Consider the following 24,165-nt stretch of genomic DNA (forward strand, 5'->3'; position numbering starts at 1 on the left):
ATAATACTAATAGGGCATTTGATAGAAACAAATGTAAAGTTAGTTTGCTTTATTGCATTTCAATCAGAAACTTTTTCATACTTCAAACTATCGATCGTCATGTTTTCCCCACATTTCTATTCTCAATTTACAACTTCAACTGACAGACTCAAACCCGACCAAGTGCACATTAATTTACCTGTTTGAAGGAATTGCGCCGCCATTGTTGGGCCGCGTGTTTATGCACGCAGCATAGACCTTTCTTTTGCAACGTCACAGCCCGAATTTTTGCCAACCCAGATTGGAAAACTATGGAAAGCCGTAAGTGCAAATTAAGAAAAGATCGCTAGTTTTTGTAACAATGTAACCAAATTTGTTGATTTTGTTAAAAACAAAACAAATAATTATGAGAGGTATTTTATTTAATTGAATGTTTGCAAAAAATGCTGAATTTGGTTAAAACATTTGTTTTTAAGATTTAGTGTTTTTACTAACATTCGGCCGACCATGCCAACCAAGGCGGTTTGTTTATCAACAAAAGAAAGGTCTATAGCGCAATGTCCTATCCAGTCAGTATAATGGAGATCAATGGTGGCAGCACACTTGCCAGGTAAAATCCATTGTTCTCGGCCATGTGCGCACGCTCAGAACTACGTAAACAATGGGAATTTACTTGGTAAGTCTGCTGCCACCTAGTGTCCCAAAGTCTCCTATTGGTTTCTACCTTGAAAGTCTGCTGCTAACTAGCGTTTTAAAGTTTCCTGTTGTAGGATATAGGAAGAAAAAGTACGAAACTATAATGTAAAACCACACACCAAATTTCTTAAATACATTGAGGCATTCCGGAGGAGGGGGGGGGGGTAGGTTTCAAATAGCTTATTAACACCATAAGTAATCCATACTTGGCGAGTTCGCTGCCAGTAATGCTAGGACCAGCACTTTTTTGATTAGCTCTATATTCAGCATTGACCTATGAACTTTATGATCCGTCCAACACGAAACAAGGAGCTTGAAATGTATTTACATTTAAATTGAAATAAAACAGTATTCTTTTGATACTTAGACACCAACTATGTTTAAAGAGTTAGGAACAGTGAGCGTTAGTACTAAGGTCTAGGGAGCAACAAATTGTATTAGAAGCTTGAGAGGAACAAGGCATTGAATACCATTCATTTTGTTTAAAGGCAGTGGACACTATTGGTAATTAGTCACAGTAACTATTAGCATAAAACCTTACTTGGTAGCGAGTAATGGGGAGAGGTTTATAGTATAAAACATTGTGAGAAACGGCTCCCTCTGAAGTGACATAGTTTTCAAAAAAGAAGAAATTTGCCACGAATTTGATTTCGAGACTTTAGATTTAGAATTTGAGGTCTCGAAATCAACCATCTACAATGTAGCTAGAAGCACACACTTTCGTGTGACAAGGGTGTTTTTTTTTCTTTCATTATTATCTCTCAACTTCGACGACCAATTGAGCTCAAATTTTCACAGGTATGTAAATTTATGCATATGTTGAGATACACTAAGTGAGAAGACTGGTCTTTGACAATTACCAGTAGTGTCCAGTGTCTTTAAATAACCTATGAGATAATACAGTCACTCTTTGTAGGATCTTGATTCTGTTTGACTTTAGGTCTACCTGTACGTCGCATAAGACTCCTACTACGAGACATTTCTTTGTCGTTCTCCTTGAACGATCCTCGCCCGTCCTTGCGACGTTTGTAACCGTACTCGCTCATTCGTCGCTTGAGCACTGGGCTCAGCTCACGGGCCACTGGGATTTTGGCCATTTGTAGAAGTTTCTGAAATATATCAAGAACGCCTAAGTTTTCCCTGGCGCAAACTTCCAGAAAGGCGCAGTTCCATGCCTCGCGGACGATCAGGTCATGCATTTCGATCTCCTCAACGGCCCGAAAATCCGCCCGGTCAGTCTTATTTCCGACAACAACGATGGGCAGTTCATCAAAGTTGCTTCGCTGCTCGCGGATTTGTTCATAAATCTGCCGAACTACCTCCAATGAATTGTGATCATCGACGGAATATACGAGTAAAAATGCATTAGCTGTAGAGATTGACAAACGACGCATGGCAGGGAATTGTAGCCCGCCAGATGTATCCAGAATGTCAACTTTGATACAGTGTCCATTCACGTTGTATTCCCGACAGTGTAAATCTTCAACTGTCTCTTTGTATTTCTCTTCAAACTTGTTGCCAAGGAACTGCGAAATGATGGACGTCTTGCCGACTTTGCCAGCTCCCAGCACCACGAGACGGTATCGTTCCCAGTCATCCATTATACAGATCGAATAACACGATTAACAGTTGCAGGTACATGCACTAAATACGGATTGTAACATGTAGTCGGAACTCAAGGACTTATGAAAGTATTTAATGATAAAGCCCGTGCATGCCGGAATATCGGAACCTCCTTCTCTTCTTTGATTTATGGATATCTTCAATTCCGGATATCCCGTAATCCGGGAGTAAAGTACGTTTAAGACGCTATTCCATCCAATGGCTACGTGTTGACATTCCAGAGAGAGGCTGTGTAGAGTGTTGCACGTACAGGATCCGTGACAATGTTAGAGTTATCCCGCTAGAACAGAATGTACCAAACTCAGAGCGTTTTGCCGGTACGAATACACCACATCTGTTTGAACGAAATTAAAAAATAAAGAAAATAGAATTAGCTCAGGCAAACTTCTTGCCAACCAAAAGGACCTTTGGCATAAAATAATGCAAATAATATTTAGTGGCATGACGTTTCGACCCTAGAAGAGTCTTTCTCGAAGGCTTAAAACAAAACAATATACCGCATTATTGTTGTATTATTAACTCGAGATAAAATGCGTGTTGGTGAATGTCCATCATTTCGCCAGTTCGTTGACCGTCGGTTATTGAACTCGCAATGTATGATAATATTGCATAACATCGTTTTATGAATTATGAAATATAATAAACGTCGATAACATTGTACAAGTAGTAATATATAGCTTATAAAGAGTAAACACTATTTGAAAACGGTTTTTTTAAATCCAGCAAAACATGGAATGCCATGATGAACTCATTCCTTGTACCAGAAAAACAATACATTGACCCAACAATTATCAACGTTTTCTTGTTAATCCAGTAACACCATGAATTTGAGTGGTTCTGCGACAAAACATTTCTTAATAATCGACGCTTCATCAGCTGATCCTGATTGTCTTCACTAGAAAAGCTGTCACATCACTTGTGTTTTGTAATAACTATGATGTGTATAACTTCAATAAATGTTGCTGAATGATCTCACTTTATCATTGAAACCATGCGAAAAGCTCATTAAACAAAACCAAAAATAACAATGCAGACAATAAAATACACGTGTTTGAACAATTAACTTAGTGTTTGGCATAATACAAATACAAATATTTTTAAGCGAACAAATGTTGCGGTAAAATCTGTTGTGCTCTGACATGCAAAAATAACAACACCACGCGCTTTTTCTACACACAATTTGCCACACCAGTCATACAGTAAACACTTGTTTTTAAAAAAAAGTTAAATTGCAATAGCTTTTGGGTATTATGATTTCGTTTATGTCATTCAGATCAAAATTATTTCTCATTTACCGTTCTTTTTGTAAAACCACAAGGGAAACTGAATTGGTTTACAAAAAGTCGCATCCCTTTAAGGTGATCTCCTAGCTGCCGCTTTCCAAGTTTTATCATAAACTATGGTGTGATCCCTTGCTACATGGAAGATCATAATAACATTAATATAAATTACATTAGTACAAATAACATTAATACAAATAACATTAATATAAATTACATTAGTACAAATAACATTAATACAAATAACATTAATATAAATTACATTAGTACAAATAACATTAATACAAATAACATTAATATAAATTACATTAGTACAAATAACATTAATACAAATAACATTAATATAAATAACATTTAATACAAATAACATTAAAATGTATGATGCGTCCCATAAAATGCAAATAATATGCGCATAACACACGTTAAAAGTGCACAGAATGGGAAAAACCGGTTAACGGTTGTACGGCTTCTAACTAGCATCACCGAATAAAGATTGTCCTAAATACTGACAACATAGGACGACATCCAACGCAGGGCTATATATCTAGCTCCATGCAGTTTGTAGAGCGCTGATGAGCGCCTGGATGTATAGTTGGGTCCTATACCGCTTTACTCAAATTGTCTGTTTCAAACCACAAATTACTGTTCTCAACAAATAAGTTAGATGTTTCAAAGTAAGTTTGAGATCCACCTTAAGGTTCTTCAATAATGAACACAAAATGAATATTGTATTATACAGGGCCTACTGTCAGAATGACTGAAGTATATGACGATGTTACTATTTATAAAGGTTATACTTTCGCAGAATAATGGACGACATGACATACAATAATAATCATGTTATTTCAATTCCAGGTTGTCTGCTAGATGCGGTTCCAGTAGTGCAATAATTACATGCTTTTTGTGTTAATTTCTATGTCAGAATTGACAGCATTGATGAACGTTGAGGTTCCTTATTAATTGGCAATTTCATTTTTTTAAATAAACGTTGTGGAGTTTGTTTAAGTCTCAAAGCAAACAGCATGCCAGGCCAGGATGATTGAAAAAGAGCTCAAATAGGCTGATTGAATGGTTATATACTTGATAGACGGTCGTATTGAATGGCTTAAAGGCAGTGGACACTATTGGTAATTACTCAAAATAGTTATTAGCATTAAACCTCACTTGGTAAAGAGTAATGGGGAGAGGTTGGCAGTATAAAACATTGTGAGAAACGGCTCCCTCTGAAGTGGAGTAGTTTTCGAGATAGAAGTAATTTTCCACGAATTTGATTTCGAGACCTCAAGTTTAAAACTTGAGGTCTCGAAATCAACCATCTAAACGCAGACAACTTTGTGTGACTAGGGTGTTTTCTTCTTTCATTATTATCTCGCAACTTTGATGACCGATTGAGCTCAAATTTTCACAGGTTAGTTATTTTATGCATATGTTGAGATACACCAACTGTGAAGGCTAGTCTTTGACAATTACTAATAGTGTCTACTGCCTTTAATACTCCACGTATGGATGAACATATACCTCGGCAATTAGTATTCATTGCTACGACATACAACACTAAAAACTGACCATCTCTCCGTTTTTGTTACACAATTAATCGAATCTGAGTATATCACCTTAATACGTTGCAGTGTTTCAAATCTTTGTTTTGCAAAATTATGATTATCGGAGATGTAGAACTTACTTCAGCTTACATTACAGGCAAGACATAACTTCTTTGGAACTATTCGATTGTTTTAAACATATTTTGGCGTAACAAGTGTTTCAAAGTGCAGTGTATGACCATGAAGACTCGTCTTTCAAAATGGAGATTAAGCATAACTGAGAAATGCGCTTCAAAATGAGCACCGGACTACGATAGTCTCCAACCGACCTCGTTTCCCAGTCTAAGAGCAGCAAAACTGGAAAGTTAACACATCGGTTGCGGACTTTCACCTCGTAAAAAGACTACTCATTTTGATAGTGGTATTCTTTATAATGTGTAAATATTGATACCAAGACTCAGGTTGCTCGAGTTATTGTTCCATGCACGTCCGATAGCATCAGGTTCTCAGACCTATCGTTGAACATTGCTTCCTGTGGTACTGCGACGAGGCTAGTTCATACTCGAGGTCATTGCAGAGGTAGAGGCAATATACATCATCCTTTAAAGGCACTGGGGTTGATTTCACACAGAATAGTCCCAATAGTCCTAGAAGATATTAAAAACTTAAGGGTAAACCTAAGTTAGGAAGAGCTAGTTTATTGCTCCATGGGAAGAGTAACCCGTCCTAACTCGAGATAAGACTAGCTTTAACTCTTTGTGAAATCGACCCAGGACACGTTTAGTATTGTCAAAGACCAGGGCCCAATTTCATAGAGCCTCTTAAGCACAGAACGAAACTGAGCACAACAAAATTATACTTACCAGAGTAAGATTACCAACTTAAATACCGTGTCACAAGTACAATTTGTGACTGGTATCCTGCTCGAATTCTGCTTAGCAGCCTTTTTCGCTTAAGCACCTCTATGAAATTGGCCCCTGTGTTCTCACTTGGTGTGATTCCGACATCGGAATAAAATAACAAATCTCTCCCTTGTCAGTAATCACTCGAGGCGAACATTATTGGTTAGGTCTACCCCTTGGATTCACCTGAGGTCCCTAGCTGATTCACCAGACGTATATGCCTTCTTTATGGACAAACCTTAGCATTTCAAGGCACTGGATCCTAATGATAATTACTCAAAATAATGCTTAGCATAAAAACTTTGGTTATGGGCAATGGAGAGCTGTTCGTAGTATAAAACATTGAAAGAAACGTCTCCCTCTGAACTTACATATCATAGTTTTCTGAGAAACAGGTAATTTCTCACTTAAATTAAAAAAAAAACTTTAGGCCTGAAGCCTTTTATACTTAATTTTGTGGCATCTGAAAGTACACAAATTTGTGCAATAATGGTATCAGTGCCTTTTAGAACCGAACCATATTTTGCTTGCCTTGAATGATTATAGCGACGTTTAGTTGCTAACTAGGATGACATGACTCGCGGATTTAAAGAAAACACCATTTTTTTTCTCAGAAATTTGCGGTTTCGTAATTTTCGAGTGGGAGGATAGCGATTTGTTTCGGGCTACACTTTGATATTGCATACTATTTTCCAGGCATTTTAACCTTTTATAATATAAATGTATTTGTTGATTATGCTTAATTGCTTTTTATTTTTACATACAATGGGCATACTAAACCAAACCAAACCCTGGTTTTATCTCAAATAGACCGCAGAAGGTTTTGACACTGAAAAATAAGTCAACAGTTAATCGCAGAGTTCTCGCTGGCTCGGAATAATAAGGACATAAAATCCACAGGGATGACAAGTAATAGCATCTGAGATGTCCATGAAAGATATACTTCACTGTCTCTAGACGTTATCAGTCAAACTAAAGTCGCAATTAACTTGTCATGTTACTGCACCAACCTACTGCGTCCTACTATATACAGCCGCACACGGCATCAATAACAATTCAAGTGGACCGCCTCCTGCAGTTCTATTGCTTCGCGAATCTCAAGTCTACATCTCAATTAATGTGATTCTGTGTAAACTGCAACATTTTGAAAACAAAAAGCTACATTCATGCGTCCCTTAAAAGAAACCCAAAACAAAGAAACATCTGAGGATGCATTTGAACAGAAGCTTTCTTCGTGTAGCACGTGATCTTAGCTGGCACGTGATTCTTAGGTGGCGGGAAAGCCAGTTGTATGGTTGTGTCGAGTGGTCGCTCTTTCGGTTCTACTCATTCGACGCTCGGAGGGTAAAAATACAACATAATGTCATCCAGTATGACATAAAGGACTTGCCTGAAACCATGAAATGCCCTTATACCTGAAAGTGGCTGTCGGCATGAATCATTTATTAGCATCGTGTAGGACGGAGTGAAACCGGGTAATTCAATATCACCGCAGCATCTTCAACTTCAGTGTTGGGTCAGGCATATAGTATTGACCGCCACAAGGGTACAAACATGTCAATTTCTCCAATTATCAACCAGTTGTTTTCACTCGTCTCTTAGAAATTTGTATACCCTTTTTGTCGGGTCGTTTCTTGATAGTCATAAAGTCAGCAGCGTGTGTGCGGGGAAAGCTGTGTGTGGAAATTGACTTTTCACCCACGTGGAAGAATTGGCTGACGATTCACCAAAACAAGATGATTACATCATGCATACAGACGGAAGTTTGGCTCCTACATTGTAATCGTGATAACAGGCAGTGTTAAGATAAACATCACCATCTCATTAGAACAGCTCAACCGAAACTTTGAAACAACAACATTTTGCCAAACTATAAGTCTTTTTCTTTCGGCTTCATTCACGGGGGTGTTTCTTTTTTACTTGTTTGTTTTCTTGTGTTTTCTGCGTGGGTCTTCATTTCAACATTTGATATAGTAGAATATCAGCGTCAGATTTAAATTAAAAAAACATGTGAAACAACACTATACCTATCCGTATAAAGGTATAAATGAATTCCGAGAGCGACATTTCAGGTTGTTTTATATTAAAACAAGTTTACACTGATCTTAACAACATGAACATCTTGACAATATGAAAATCCGGACAACATAAAAGAGAACAAAAGACAGGACCGATTCTTGTTTAGACTGGCGTTGATGAGCCTTAAAATTGAAAACAAGGATGGTATAAACTAATGACATAACAATATAAGTTTTCGTTAAAACAACTACTACTCACCAAATGTAATGAAAAGTTGTTGCTGCGAAAGCTTATACATTTTGTTATATGTACCTAGATAGTCTTTAACTTCTGCCACTACCATGTTTTATTGGACTGACACAGCTATTTTTATTTACATCTTAAGAAAATGCCCCCCCCCCTTAAAAACAGATCCATCAGTCTAATTATGGGATCACTGTTTTGTGTGTAGGGAGATTAACCTAAAATATGCAAGCTGCCCTCGGAATTCTGGCTATAGGACTTAGGTCTAATAACTCAACATAATAAGACAAAGTGACTGAAAGGGGTATATCATTCTCAATAACCTTGCCCAGGGCGCCACTGTCTACAAGTTTGATGAAAAATATATAATGACTTCGAAGACCTTGACTCCTTTTTGACTGTGTGTCCAGAGATACAATCAATAAAGTCACCTGCCATCGTGCGTTCCTTTAAAGCCATTATACACTTTCGGTAAACAGTATTGTCCAAGTCCCACACTTCGTGTATCACAACTTATACATAAAATAACAATCCTGTGGAAATTTAGGCTCAATCGGACATCGGAGTCGGGAGAAAATAACGGGAAAACCCACTCCTGTTTTCGCGCGTTTCGCCGTGTCATGACATGTGTTTATAACAAATCCGTAATTCTCGTTAACGAGAATTTATATTGTTTTACCGTTTTCTCAAAAAGTAAAGCATTTCATGGACTAATATTTCAAGAGAAGTCTTTCACCATAACCTTCTGTAAACCCTGTAAATTATTTGTAAATCTGTGAACTTTTTTTTTTTTCTGTACCGAAAGGGTCCAATGGCTTAAAAAAAAATGTCCAAAGAAGAATTGTACAAATATTTATTCATCTTCTTGTTCAAAATGCAATGATCTACTAATTATTCGTTATACAAATGAATGGATTACAAAAATTAAATCATAGTTCAGAAACAAAGAACAAGCAACGTTTTCACTGGATTTAAACAATAATATTTTAAGGGTGTGTCCTCCATTTCAGAGTTCACGACTGTATAAGCATTTCATGCTTTTGCCAGGGGTCCCTACAGATTTCTCACGAGTATACATCAACTGGTGGGTAAACTAACAATCCTCAGCAGCCCACCTGCATCTTCCCTTTTCTTTCTTCAGACCTTTTTTTTTCTAGCATATTTTGATTTAATCTACTTGCTATAGATTATCACACAATCTCCTTCGTTAACTGCACGTTGCAAACAAACCTTTATCCATGTGCAAAGGTACAGACTTCGAAATGAATAATTCAAAACAAAACGTTTCCATTGCCGGAAGAAAACAGAGTTTCCTTAAAAGCAAAGAAAGAAAAATCAAAGATTTCCCCTGTGTTTTAAAGCTGATGTCTGCTTGTGGCTCGGTTTTATTTGATGTATGCATCTCACTGAGTCCAAAGCTTAATTTTTAATGATAAAAACGATGCATCAGCACTCGGTGAATCAGAGAATTAACATTCTGTCTTTAAGCCATGTCTCTTGTATAGAATTCTCATTCAAATTGTGTTTGGATTCTTTCCCCCTATCGTTGTATATGAACTTCCTTTAATCTGAGAGGGAGTACAAAAAGGTAATGTCATTCATACAATGTTAAACCAGGCGCAGATGGTTTCGGGTATTAGCCGTATAGCCAGATGAGGATGATGAAAAGAGAAATGAATTTAGCTACTAGGTATGTCCGTCCATCCAAGGAGAGAACAACTCTGCCTGAAGGATGACATCATCTCTACCACTACAGGATGTCCTGAGACATGCAGAGTGTAGAAGGGGAAGAGATGTAGCCGGGGGACGGGCAGGGAGCACGTCTTGTTATTACACTACTAAACCAAGGCGACGGACTGTGTTCCGGAGTGTTGTCGTTTGATTATAAACAGGGGCTGCTTCCTGTTTGTAGCGTAACTACAGAGTGCAGCGTCTGGGGGTACAACATCGTCTGGATGGTTGGTTCAGTCACAACCTCGTCTCCATGAGTGATTGATCCCGCAGTGTGAATTTCCCAGCATGCTATGCTTAATCAAACGCACCGATCTACATTTACTTCTTGAAACACTCAAATTTAATGGATATCTCGGTACTTCTTGAAACTATCAAATTTAATGTAGGTCTAGGCCTACGTCATATAAAACATCCGTGATGGAAAGGCCACGAACAATCGCCTGAAAGCCAAGCTGCCAAGTCACTGTAGCTAACGGTGCATGCCAAAGTACAGGTCAATCACCATAAGCACCATTCCAGGGTCTCATGGCCGAGCAGTTGGGAGCATTTAAGTTACTGTGGTTTAGACATTAGGGAGTTGGTTCGAATCCCGTCACGACACTTGTGTCATGGAGCAAGATGCTGTACTGTAATTGCTTCTTCTCACCCAGGGGTATAAACGGCTGCGAGAGGGTAGATGTTGATACTGTGTATGAAAAGCAAGTGGAGTGTCGTGGCAGCTCAGGGCTGATTATCTTCAACAGGGAGCTGAGAACGAATGTTATTGGCCAAGTCAACGGGGCACTAATGTAAACTGCATTAATACGTTACTGTAAAATGCACTATGAGCTTGTTATAAAATTCTAATGAGTCTTGCAATGTGGGAGAAAGTTGCGATTAATGCAATGTCGCCACTACAAGTCGTGGGTATTAACTAGTTGGGACGCACTTACTGGTTGGATGAAGGGTAAGGCAATTGCGCAATCCATCGTGTCATCACTCAGCTCGTTTTTAAAAAGTGATATCAACTTTGCAAATACAGGACAAAAGAAAACCCGCACCCCCCCCCCCAGAAAAAAGGGCCGAAAAAACCTTAACGTACATTCGTTCCCGATATAATGTTCTCACCTATAAAGTATATTTTCAAAGATTACGAATCTTATGATTTCCTGAACATAAATTCAGCGACATCTTGTTAACAGTCTATCCTTGGTAGACCTTGTCCTGTAACGCATACATTATCACGATGACACATGTTAGTCCGCAGACCAACCGGCGATACCCGTATACGCGTTCGGGCTTAGGTACAACAATAACAAGTTTACTGCACGGTTGCATCACTACTGCTTATTACAAGAACAGCCTTCAGGGAAATGGCATGGATATGAGAGACTCCGTACCCCCCCCCCCCCCCACAGTTTCTGTCCCCCCTTGCTGAAAATATCTAAAAAATTATGTCTCCCGAGACAGATCATCCATAAATCCTTTAGGTCTATCCGTTCTAACAGGCTATTTTGGACCTCACCGGAGATTGAGTCCCCTCTTGGAAAATATGCCCTCATGCAAAATTCATCCACTTTATACATAACTTTGCGTGCCATAGGGTTGCGAGACATTTTAGGCGTTGGCATGCAACCTTAGTTAAAGGAAGGCACTAAAAACTAACCCTCTACAGCGGTTCGGAACTTTTCGTGTGCTCTCTGAACATTCCGGCACGGTTCGCGACGATCCCCCACGCAGCAGGTTTGGGGAGTTGTTACATAAGAGTGGACTAACCACTAGGACCTGGTTGTTAATGATTTCATGTCTAAAAGATGCAAGTACTGCTTCAGACCTCTTTATTCAAGTACATTTGTAGCAGCAGGTTTGGGGAGTTGTTACATAAGAGTGGACTAACCACTAGAACCTGGTTGTTAATATTTTCATGTCTAAAAGATGCAAGCATATGCAAAATGACGTCATAAGGTCATTCTCGCTCGGGTATTCTCCGATGGGCCGAACCGCTGTGGAGTTTAGTATTTAGTGCCTTCCTTAGTTAAAGGAACACGTTGCCTTTGATCGGACGAGTTGGTCTATGAAAAGCGTTTGAAACCGTTTGTTATTAAAAGCATATGGTTAGAAAGATGTTTTAAAATTAGAATATATTGATGCACACAAGTATCAAAATTGCACGGTTTTCATTTTACGTCGCGAACTATAACACGGTAGGCCATTTATGGGAGTCAAAGTTTTGACTCCCTTTGGCCGACCTCGTTTGTCGACGAGGTAAAACGAAAACCACACAATTTCGAGGCATATTTGTGTGGATCATTGTATTCTACTTTTACAACATCTTTCTAACCTTATCGATTTTATAACAAACGGTTACAGGACGCTTGTCAAAGACCAACTCGACCGATCCAAGGTAACGTGTTCCTTTTAAAGTGTGGAGTAGTTACCCTGGACCGTTGATATTCATCAGTTAAAGAGGGATACAATTATGCATATAATCTAATCTAATCTAAACTAATCTAATCTAATCTAAGTTTAAAAAGTAGATCCCCTCGCCGGTGTGTAGCATATTATTTCCCGCGGGAATAACTCAATTTAGAAGATACTAATGATGTCGACGTATTAAGAGTTGTGCAGTTCGCAGTCAGTGCAGGCGGCGTACTCCTGCGCGCACGTGGATCTTGGAATTCCCAAGACGAAATAAAATAAAGGACTGTATTAAAATGAACAAGAAAGTGGAAGTGTCTCTGAAAAGTATGGAACCGTCATGAAAGTTGTATTGAGTGTTCATTGATAAAACTCACTGACGTTATTCTGATCGGCCACAGTTGGAGTTTATTACGGACTTTATTTAACGTAAATAGGCCTAATATTTGCAATTTAGGGCCACAAATCTTAAATGTTTAAGTGAATTTTTATTTAAATTTTTATAGGTTTTTTTTTTAAACAAAAGCCGCCCATACTTAATTTAAAACTAAAATTTGTTTAATGTCAGGATGCTGACATTAAATCCCGTCCACTCGTCAATGCACAACAAATGTTGTTACATAAATAGACCTACTAACTAAGCGAATGTTTGTGTATGATTTCCGTTTGAAAACAACATGTGTCTAATTCATTCTCACAATTTCATTTCATAAAACTTACTCATTACAGAAACTACAATTTATACTAACATAAATCTATTAAGAATAATCCGTCAATTTGCAAAATCCATTTTTAAATGGCCGTCATGGCAGAACAACAGATCTCACAAAACGCCAGTGGCTAAAATAATATATTTCCGGAATCATGCTGGGAAAAAGGTGCAGTCAAATCATGCAAACATGAGAACGAGGTTACATGGGGGCACAGGTGCGATTTGGAGCAGCAGGATTTGAAACATTGCATGTTAAAGGGTTGTGGTACCGTTTCAAAATGTCCATAGATTTACATTAAACTTACAGGGTTTGAAGATAATGATAGTGGAAAACTTCCCTTCAAATATTACTTACTGAGGTGCTGTAGTTTTTGAGAAATGAGTAAAACAATGTCATGAAAATACGTTTGTAAATGCTTAAAATAATTTTCGTCTCATGAGACGAAAATTATTTTCATGACATTGTTTTACTAATTTCCCAAAAACTACAGCACCTCAGCACGTAATATTTTCAGGGAAGCTTTCTACTATCATTATCTTCAAAGTGTGTAAGTTTAATGTAGGTCTGTGGACATTGTGTTTTTTGTCCTACAAAAAGTACATACACCCTTTAAAGCCTTTATACACTTTCGGGACAGAAAAAAAAAGTTCACAGATTTATAAATAACTTACAGGGTTTACAGAAGGGTAAGGTAAACGACTTCTCTTAAAATATTATTCCATGAAATGCTTTACTTTTTGAGAAAACATTGAAACAATTCTCAACTCTCGACAAAGAGAATTACGGATTTATAGTAAACACACGCATGACACGGCGAAACGTGTGGAAACAAGGATGGGTTTTCCCGTTATTTTCTCCCGACTCCGATGACTGATTGAGCCTGAGGCCGTGTCCGAAACGACGACTTCGGCTACAGCTACGTCTAGATCAGCGCGTCTACCAGTGTTGAAGAATAGGCAGACGCGCGCGATCTAGCCGTAGCTGTAGCCGAAGTCGCCGTTTCGGACACGGCCTAAAATTTCACAGGTTTGTTATTTTATATATAAGTTGTGATACACGAAGTGTGGGCCTTTGGACAATACTGTTTACCGAAAGTGTCCAATGGCTTTAACGTGAGTACACCTATGCACTGGCCACCTATACCTTTCTCACATCAAACGTTTTAATCATAGAGATCCCTTTCTATTTCTCCATGCTGTAATTAATTGGATTTCATAACATCACTTGAACTGTGACTAGATACATTTCTTTGTGTCTGATAACCACTGGAAGTTGCAAACGTAATTAGTGGCTTTCGTGTAAATACACACCCAGGCATAGGTTTAATTATCAATGGATACATTCGACTGAAAATATACATCACGTGCTATCTATTGTAAACAACGTCGTTAGTGTACAGACTGGTGAGGTTGTTGTTGTGTAATATAATATAGGCACATGCTGCAGCGCTGTTGAAAAAAAAACCCAGACATCCCGATGAAATGCAAATATTTTAAAGGCATATTATTAGTTTTTACCACATATTTTGTTTAATTAGTTGATTTTCTTCGACACTGCCTTTTGCCTGCACTGCAAAAACGTGGTAGTTAAAATCGACACCATGGGTATTGTACACATGACCCCCCCCCCCCCCCCAAAAAAAAAAAAAAAGAAAAAAAAAGAATCAACATTTACAACAATGTTACAGATGGTTTGCTGAACACAAATTTCTGACGAAATAAAGACATTCTATATATTTTACACCTTATGATGTTAAATTTGATTCTCCTTTTGGGATCTATAAATAGTCTACCCACGGTTGTCATCTCTAACATCAGTTTTTTTTCTGTGTGATGGGATAAGGTTTATCTTAGAATATCAACTATGTCAATTTAACATGAGTGTTTTAAAGCCAATGGACCTTTTCGGTTCAGAAAAAAAAAAAAAAGTTCACAGATTTACAAATAGCTTACAGGGTTTACAGAAGGCAATGGTGAAAGACTTCTCTTGAATATTATTCCATGAAATGCTTTACTTTTTGAGAAAACAGCAAAACAATATAAATTCTCGTTAACGAGAATTACGGATTTATTTAAAACACATGTCATGACACGGCGAAACGCGCGGAAACAAGGGTGGGTTTTTCCGTTGTTTTCTCCCGACTCCGATGACCGATTGAGCTTAAATTTTCACAGGTTTGTTAATTGATATAGAAGTTGTGGTACACAAAGTGTGGGCCTTGGACAACACTGTTTACCGAAAGGGTCCAATGGCTTTAACACAATTTTAACACAATTTTTCATTGTGTTACAGTCGTTTGACTAGTTCTGGATCACTTTTTGAATTCACATTGTTTTTTATTGCAATCTCTTTGATATCTTAAACAAAAAAGTTTATCAGTTTACCTAAACATGTCATAAAACTCACCAAGTATTCACTGACAAAAAAAGATTAGTTCTTTTGAAGAGGCTTTGAGAAAAGTATCGTCACCTGTTTGACCAGTTCAGGATCAGTTGAATCTATTCTGAATCAGAAGAGTGCCCTTTATTGCAAACCCATACTCCCATCCATAAAACTGTCTCTCAAGGACACGAAACCTCAGGGGTGTGTTGGCATGGACTTGGACTTCCTTTTCTTTAGCGAATGTCATGCAAGTGTCTTCAATAGCAGCGCAAAATCCCAGCGACAAAACCACAAAACAACAGCAAAGGCAAATGAAAAAGTGAAGCGAACCTAAAAAGCATTATTGACCCCTCCAAGTTTAATTTTCTAAAAAAAAAAGAATTCTACAAGAATTTGTTGAAGTAATGTTTCTCAAAAGCAGCTAAATAAACTTTCTACTGCAGTAGTATGATTTTACCTTACTTAGTAAGTTATTGCGGCACCATTTGACGCAATGAGGTGTTGAGTGATCCCGAACTGGTCAAGGGTAAATTGCCCCCACAAAGAAGATTTTGGTAACTTCGTCTCCTCAAAAAAACAAAATGACTGCACAGTATTTACAGGAATGTTTTTTTACACATTCTTATCATTTTACATAAATATTTTTTGCCCCGGCACTCCAATTCTAAAGGTAAGAAGTTTTAACAGTGTTTTTCAACCAACATTTTTAAACGAAAAAATGATCAATTTCGCAGATAACCTTCAGGAAAACGGTCATAATTTATTTGCTGATGATATTTGGCACCTTATTTTTAGGTTTGTTGGTTTAATGGGTGTTAATCTTCACCTTTATCAACAGAAATTGGTAATAATGAGAAGTGATATAATTATTTGGTTATTGCAAAGTTGAAGTGATCCCGAACCGGTCAATGATCCCGAACTGGTCAAATGACTGTACAAAGCTTTCTTGATTCACAAATTGATGTGCTCTCAGATGCATACAAAAGGCTTCAGACCTGAAGTCTATTTAATATTTGAGTGAGAAATTACCTCTTTCTCAGAAACTACGTTACTTTCGAGTGAGCCGCTTGCTCACAATATTTTTAACTATCAACAGCTCTCCTTTGCTCGTTACCAAATAATGTTTGCTAACAATTATTTTAAATAACTGCCAGTGTACAATGCCCTTAATGTGACTAACTAATATTAATAATGACACACGTCAACTAATAAATTGTGTCTTTGTTAACGCAGTCCATCTCATCTGTTACCAGTGTCAGTCAGCAAAATGAATGGAAACGTTGAAACAACAAAAACACGAACTCGTCTATTGGTTCTGCTTTAGTAAATTGAATCTAATTATTGACTATAGTCGAACAAAGTCCATATACTACAGGTTTGAAGATATACAAGTGAAAACAGCACATGTGTATGGTGAATTACAAAGACAAGTCGATATTATGATAATTACTTCCATTACAAAGAGCCTCGATAAAGGCCTTGATAATGATAGTATAAAACATTGTGAGAAACGGCTCCCTTTGAAGTAAGGTAGTTTTTGAAAAAAGAGTTATTTCTCACTCAGATAATAACAGACTCCAGGCCTGAAGCATTTTTTACTTAGGCATCTGAAAGCACAATTTGTGCAAGAAAGGTGTATTTCTATCATTATTCTCTTGCAACTTCGATGACCAATTTACAGATTTGTTATTTTCTGCATACGTTGGTATACACCAAGTGAGAATACTGTTCTTTGACAATAACCAACAGTGTCCAAAACAATGCCTTTAGAGGCACTGGACACCTTTGGTAATTGTCAAAGACCAGTCTTCTAATTTGGTGTATCTCAATATTTGCACAAAATAACAAACCTGTGAAAATTTGGACTCAATTGGTCGTCGAAGTTGCGAGAGAATAATGGAAGAAAAAACACCCTTGTCGCACAAGATATGCGCTTTCAGATGCTTGATTTCGAGACTTCACAATCAAATTCTGAGGTCTCGAAATCAAATTCAAATATTTTAGTGGAAAGATATAACTCCTTCCTCGAAAAATACCTTACTTCTATGTTTTACACTATAAACAGCTCTCCATTGGTCGTTACCAAGTAAGTTGTTATGCTAACAATTATTTTGAGTAATAACCAATAGTGTCCAGTGCCTTTAAAAACATGACAGTGCATTGTCATCCGACCTAGACGTCGGATGCAGAAATAAATGCAAGAAGTGAAGCGTGCAGACAGCAATCATTAAAGACCTAATTATTGAGCTTTTTTTTCTTCTTCTAAAAGCAGATGTAGGAAGTCAATTCAAATAACAACTGTCGCACTGCTATTTGTTTTGTTTTGTTATCTATATTTTAATAGGGTTCATCCTTGATTTCAGTCTAGCTACAATTGGGGTCGTTAGACTTGCATCTTCTTTGTATGATGACGTCATCTCAAGGACGATCATTGTGTTTACTTCTCTCGACAAACCCATACCTGCAGTTCGTTTGACAAATTGTGGTTTTTAATAAACGGTATCAATTAGGCTTAACGCAGTTTTTTTTCTTTGGGTTATAAGTGTGCCGTATATACAAAGAATCAGTCATGCTCAGTAAACTCTACACTTTTGCAGGGTTCTATGGGATAGACTCAGCCATTCATGAATTGAGTCCCTGCAATGTTCTATGGGATATGCCCATAAACAATCCTTCGAGTTTTGAATCTATGGGATAGGCCCTGTAACCGTTCTTTAAGTACTAAATTCCTATATACAAGGTTATATGGGATAGGCTCTGTGAACAGTCCTTCAAGTAATGAGGCAGGCTCATCCTAGAGAAATCGAATGGCTTCCTTTGCTTCCTTATAATCCGGATACGCCATTTTATACGAGAACGTTAAACCTACATAGAAGCAAACTTAAGAAATTAATAGCATTAGTTTGACAAAAGGTTTCCCTAAGAGAAACGAATTCTGATCGTACGCTATCGGCAGATTTGAATTCAATCCTAAGTTAATTATTCCATTACCGAGCTATAAGAAACGTCTAGTACGAGCATACTAAACGTCTGGAACTAGACACACGAGAGCCTAGGGTTTTACCTACGTTGTCATAGCAATTTGCGGATCATGTTTAGACAAGTTTGAGCAAGACTCGACTTGCCGCCGTTTTTTCCCTTCTTCTTCTCCCCCCTTTTTTTTACATAAAAACGTAGGATATCTGAACCGTGTGACATTGTTTCATCTTTTGTACTTGTTTTTGTACTATATAAATTCTGTGTTTTCTTAATATTTGGAAGTACTTTTTGAATAAAGAAGAATTTTGAAATTGAACTTAAAGGTACTGGCCCACTATTGGTAAATAGAGAGCAACGGGAAACTGTTGATGTGAGGAAAATGACACCCTCTGAAGTAACGATAGTTTTTGAGAAAGAGGTTTTTTTACACTCAAATAATTTAAAAGATACTTCAGGCCCGGGGCAGCTGAAAGCACACAAGTTAATGTGTAAGAAGTGTTCTATTTGTTTTTACTTTTAATTATTCTCTTGCGAATTCGATGACCACTATTGAGTCAAAGTAGGATACTGGTGTTTAAAAATAATATCACCAAACATGTCCAGTGCATGTAGGATTTGTATCTTTACGAGGCTGATGGCTATCAAAATACTAATGACAGTGGACACTATTGGTAATTACTCAAAATAATTATTATCTTAAAATCTGTCTGGATTACAAGTAACGGGGAGAGGTTGATAGTATAAAACATTGTGAAAAACGGCTCCCTCTGAAGTGATGAAGTTTTCGAGAAAGAAAAGTAATTTTCACGAATTTGATTTCGAGACCTCAGCTTTTAGAATTTGAGGTCTCGAAATCAAGCATCTGAATGCACACAACTTCGTGTAACAAGGGTGTTTTTTCGTTCATGGTTATCTCCCAACTTTGACGACCAAATGAGCTCAAATTTTCACAGGTTTGTTATTTTATGCATTTGTTGAGATACACCAAGTGGGAAGACTGGTCTTTGACAATTACCAATAGTGTCCAGTGTCTTTGAACAAAATAATTTGCTCATACCTCAAACAGTTGCTACATGGACCGGGTGCGTGCCACCTTCATCAGCCAACCCTACCATACCTTGGATGACTTGCCCGTACAGTCCACACGTTATATCCAAGTCACATCATCACTGTGTGGCTATACCTTACCGAAACACATCGTAACCCACAAACTACTGGAGACAGATGCGGGCAAAAAAATGAGCGACTTCGCATCTCGATACAAAAACAGGATAGCTTTAACAGTCACGGATTTGTCCAATGGCGAACCCAACACGAACAAAAAAAAAAACACCACAGAGACTTCACAGATGAACGTGTAATTAATATTATGCAACGCACTCAGCATATCACACCTCGGTAGAACGCGTGGCGTCAATGACGTTCCAGCAATTACTCAACTCGTCCAGTTTTATTATTTAGCGGAACTGTTATATTCGTCACGGATTCCTGACCTAGCATTATAAGCTCATGCACTTATCCAACCCCCTCTCTCTCATCAAGGTGGATTGGGAAAAAAGGCACGAGGCATTTCTAAGCCTTTCTCAGCCTTTCTCACACTGCGCATTATGTTCGTGATGATAAACACCGATTCAAGTGTATACCGTTCTGTACAAATCAAAATTGTCATACCAGATACTGCATTTATAACACAAATAATATATCTGCAGTATTACGAAGACTGATTGTTCGTGAAAAAAAAGCCACACGGAAGTAATTTATAAGATATTACAAAATATAGGTATGCTATTAAACTTATAAGAACAACAACAAAGAAGCCATCGATTTGGACCAATCGACAATGTGATGTGAACGATTTACTTATAGGCAGTGGACACTATTGGTAATTGTCAAAGATTAGCCTTCACAGTTAGTGTATCTCAACATATGCATAACATAGAAAACCTGTGCAAATTTGAGCTCAATCGGTCATCGAGTTTGCGAGATAATAATGAAAGAAAAATAACCCTTGTCACACGAAGTTGTGTGCGTTTATGGTTAGTGATGGTCAAGTTCTAAATCTGAGGTCTCGAAACCAAATTCGTGGAAATTACTTCTTTCTCGAAAAATGGCATTTCAGAGGGAGCCGTTTCCCACAGTGTTTTAATCAACCTCTCCCCATTACTCGTCACCAAGAAATGTTATAAGCCAACCGTTGAATGAATTAAAGAAAGAAGAGATCGACACCCAAACAGTCGACTGAGACTGAGATTGGTCTCGGGGCCTGCATTATTGAAGCTTAGCCTGTGCTAAGGTCCTCTCCTCTAACATAGTTAAATCCGTTACGACCCTATATTTTGACACCCCTTGTTCCGACACCACTATGTTTCGACATCCCTATGTTTCGACACCGTTACGTTCCGCCATCCCTATGTTTCGACACCGTTACGTTCCGCCATCCCTAAGTTCCGACTATCCTGTTTGACACCCTTGTGTTCCGACATACCTATGATTCGACATCCTTTTGTTCTGACATCCCTATGTTTCGACACCGTTACGTTCCGCCATCCTTATGTTCCGATACCCCTAAGTTTCGACACCCTTATGTTCCGATACCCCTATGATTCGACACCCTTATGCTCCGCCATCCCTATGTTTCGACACCTTTATGTTCCGAGATCCCTAGTGTATTTTCCCAAGCCTAAGCCTAAGCCTAAGCTTAAACCTAAAGCCTAAGCCTAAACCTATTGTTCTTTCTTAAGCATACGCCTAACCTCAACCCTAGCGTGTAAACTATCAGGGGATTTTTAGGAATATGGGGTGTCGGAATATAGAGCAGTCGCCGTTAAATCCGCAAAAGTAGCTGTGAGCGGGTTGAACTATAAAGTCAAGGCAACAGGAATAGAAAACTAAGGGTGACAGACTCTCCTGCCTCGCCAGCCCCACATAATATGATTGAGCTTTTAAGCATGGCTTACATCCCGCCAGTTAACCAAAGTCTCACATTACAACATTAACCTTGGGATCATAGGACGGCCAAGTCCCGATATCTCCCCTATACTCATTACAGCTCCTAGTCTCATGTTGCATCTTAATTGTAACTGAAGATGAAACATAAAAAGTACAAAGATGGTTCCCGTATAGAATCATTTCAGAGGCAAAAAATAATTGCCATTGCTTTTCATGAACCACGTATTAAGATGTGATTACCATGCCGATTTGATACGTTTGCCAGCAGGGCAAGTTTCCACCGTCCTTTACGCATGGGCTGTTGCTGCACACGGTCTTTGCCCTCTCAGGCTTTCCCCAATCAGGCGCAATACGGAAATGCACGAACCGTAAACGAGAAGGTCATATCAATGCCAGCATCGCCACGCCGTGAAATAATTACATTTGAAGTAATTAAAAATTATGGTCATCATAGACTAACCAGGGACTTTGATGAACGTCTTTCGATACACAATGATACACATGAAACCAAAAAAAAAAGAAGGAATACCACACAATAAGACACACACAAAAAGGGCAACTGTATTTTAGTCGCTATATTGGATGGTGTGCACTAACGACGCAGACGAGCGTCTGATGAAGCCTTTCTGACGGTCCTCACTAAACATGAGGATGAGAGAACAAAATCGCCATGTGCTGCAAACCAATGAACTACGTTGGTCAAGACGGCATGTGTCCAGCCTATAGCTGCAAAGCAACACCTACCTCTCGTGTAGAAAACCTGTAAATTTATGACCATGACAATTCAAATCAAAATGAAGCTTTAAAATATAATTCCCTAGAAAAATTACGCCCCCACTGTAAAGCACAATGTGTACACTAATGCCACACACACACACACAGTTTACACCAATGTTTAATACATCTTTTTACAGCAAACAAACATGCCCATGTTATAAATGACTAGGTAGATGCTTAAACCAATTATGTCTTGCATTAACATGTTTAACAGCTACTTAGCTTACCTTCATTCCAGGGTAATGTTATTAGAAGAGTGGCTAGTGTACTGTGCTGCGCAAAACACCATCTGATAATGAGGGTTACGGTTCGTTGTGATGAGCATGTCCATGCACCTGAAACAGCCGTATGTCGTTCGTTCGATCTCTACGTGCAGAACAGTGCCCTCTGTTGAAAATAGGAGTAAAATAATAGAATGAACTTGTAGTGTTTTGTAATCAGTAATTGATAGCACGCTATGATTGGACTTTCAGTTAATAAGTGAAGTCGGAGAAGTGCGTGCATTAACTGCATTCTAGTCTATTAAGTATCCGTAAATATTGTGATAATGTCAGATCCGTTTAATAGTTAGAATAGTTAGTATTAACAAACTGTTTCTCCTTTTACCGCATCCGTTTTTGGTATCTCGAATTGAATCTAAGAAACAAGAGATGGTTCCACCATAGTTCCGCCATAAAAAAGGCATATTAACAAATACATGCCACCATCCTCAATCACCACTTAATATCTTGCGACAATAATATTAAAACTAAAGTGTGGCGTAGCCGCCGGCGGTTGCCCCATTGGTAACGTCACCCGTTTGTGATCAATCTGAAGTAGTTTGAGTTTCACCAATGTGAATTGATTCCCCCAATGTTAAATTGCAAGCCAGGGGAGTTGTGCACTGGGTACATGTTTTTAATTAGAATGGACTTGGAATTAATAACCAATGAAACCGGTAGAGCAGCCCCGCCAGACGCAATCCATGCTGAAGTAGAAAATGTACCTAAAGGAAACACATATTGATTTGTATTGAACGGGGCACTCCGTCCAGTGAAAATGACCCGTAACGTCACTCTCAGAACGTGATGAAGTTTTATTGCAAACAATAAGGAAAGACCAATTTGCAGTGTTGGGCACCTGCAGCAATTCACAAACCCTACATCAAGAAAATAACAAAAGTAATTTAATTTGAGTGACGATTTTATAATTTGAAATTCGATAGGTCAATTCAGTTGCCGTTGGGGTGTTCTGTACCATTGATGACCAGCATTGCTCGTACACTCAAAAATGTAGTTCGGTTCAAGTCTGCAACATCAACTGTGTCGTAGGCCTACTGTCATTTGCAATGTCGTGCATGGACAACTTCATATTGGGGGCGTGCCTCCCCCATCCCAGTTACGCCAGTGCCCCTTGGTAAATGAGTATGCGTCATTTTTAATGCAGCACCTTTGGTTGTTGCAGACACACTACTCATAATAATGATTGTAGCATGTGTGTTCTTTTCCCGTACTTTAAAGGCACTGCACACTATTGGTAATTACCCATTGTTAGCATAAAACCTTAATTGGTAACGAGCAATGGAGAGCTGTTGATAGTTTAACAGAACATTGTGAGAAACGGCTCTCTCTCTGAAGTGACGTAGTTTTTGAGAAAGAAGTAACTTCTCACTAAATATTTGAACTGAATTTGAGACCTCAGCTGAGGTCTCGAATTCAAGCATCTGAAAGCGCACAACTTGTGCGACAAGGGTGGTTGTTGTGTCCGTTATTATCTCGCAACTTCGACGACCAAATAGAGTTCAAATTTTCACAGATTGGTTGATGTATGCACGTTGAGATACACCCTGAGAAGACTGGTCTTTGACAATTGCATAAACGAAAATGGGGAAAAGACCCCATAGGGGAATCCTTAAGACTCGTGTGCCCCACAAGGAAACTTGTGTAAACAGTCTATGTGGAAGTGAAGGGAT

At 38.4% G+C, this 24,165-nt stretch overlaps 1 protein-coding gene across 2 annotated transcripts in view; it reads right to left on the minus strand.

Moving 5' to 3' along the window:
* Window positions 1-478: 478 nt before the first annotated feature.
* The window catches only part of LOC139944577 (GTP-binding protein Di-Ras2-like), a 56,153-nt gene continuing 32,466 nt past the window's right edge, over window positions 479-24,165 (minus strand). The window contains exons 2-4 of one of the 2 annotated variants that reach the window (XM_071941627.1): window positions 22,442-22,601; window positions 22,182-22,197; window positions 479-2,632 (exon numbers count right to left, since the gene is read on the minus strand). In XM_071941627.1, the coding sequence (XP_071797728.1) occupies window positions 1,563-2,276 (714 nt within the window). In that variant the 5' untranslated portion in view covers window positions 2,277-2,632; window positions 22,182-22,197; window positions 22,442-22,601 and the 3' untranslated portion in view covers window positions 479-1,562. The remainder of the gene's footprint in view (window positions 2,633-22,181; window positions 22,198-22,441; window positions 22,602-24,165) is intronic. The other variant, XM_071941626.1, reaches the window with a different exon arrangement.

Source organism: Asterias amurensis, chromosome 11 (genome assembly GCF_032118995.1).
Source record: "Asterias amurensis chromosome 11, ASM3211899v1".
Classification (NCBI taxonomy): domain Eukaryota; kingdom Metazoa; phylum Echinodermata; class Asteroidea; order Forcipulatida; family Asteriidae; genus Asterias; species Asterias amurensis.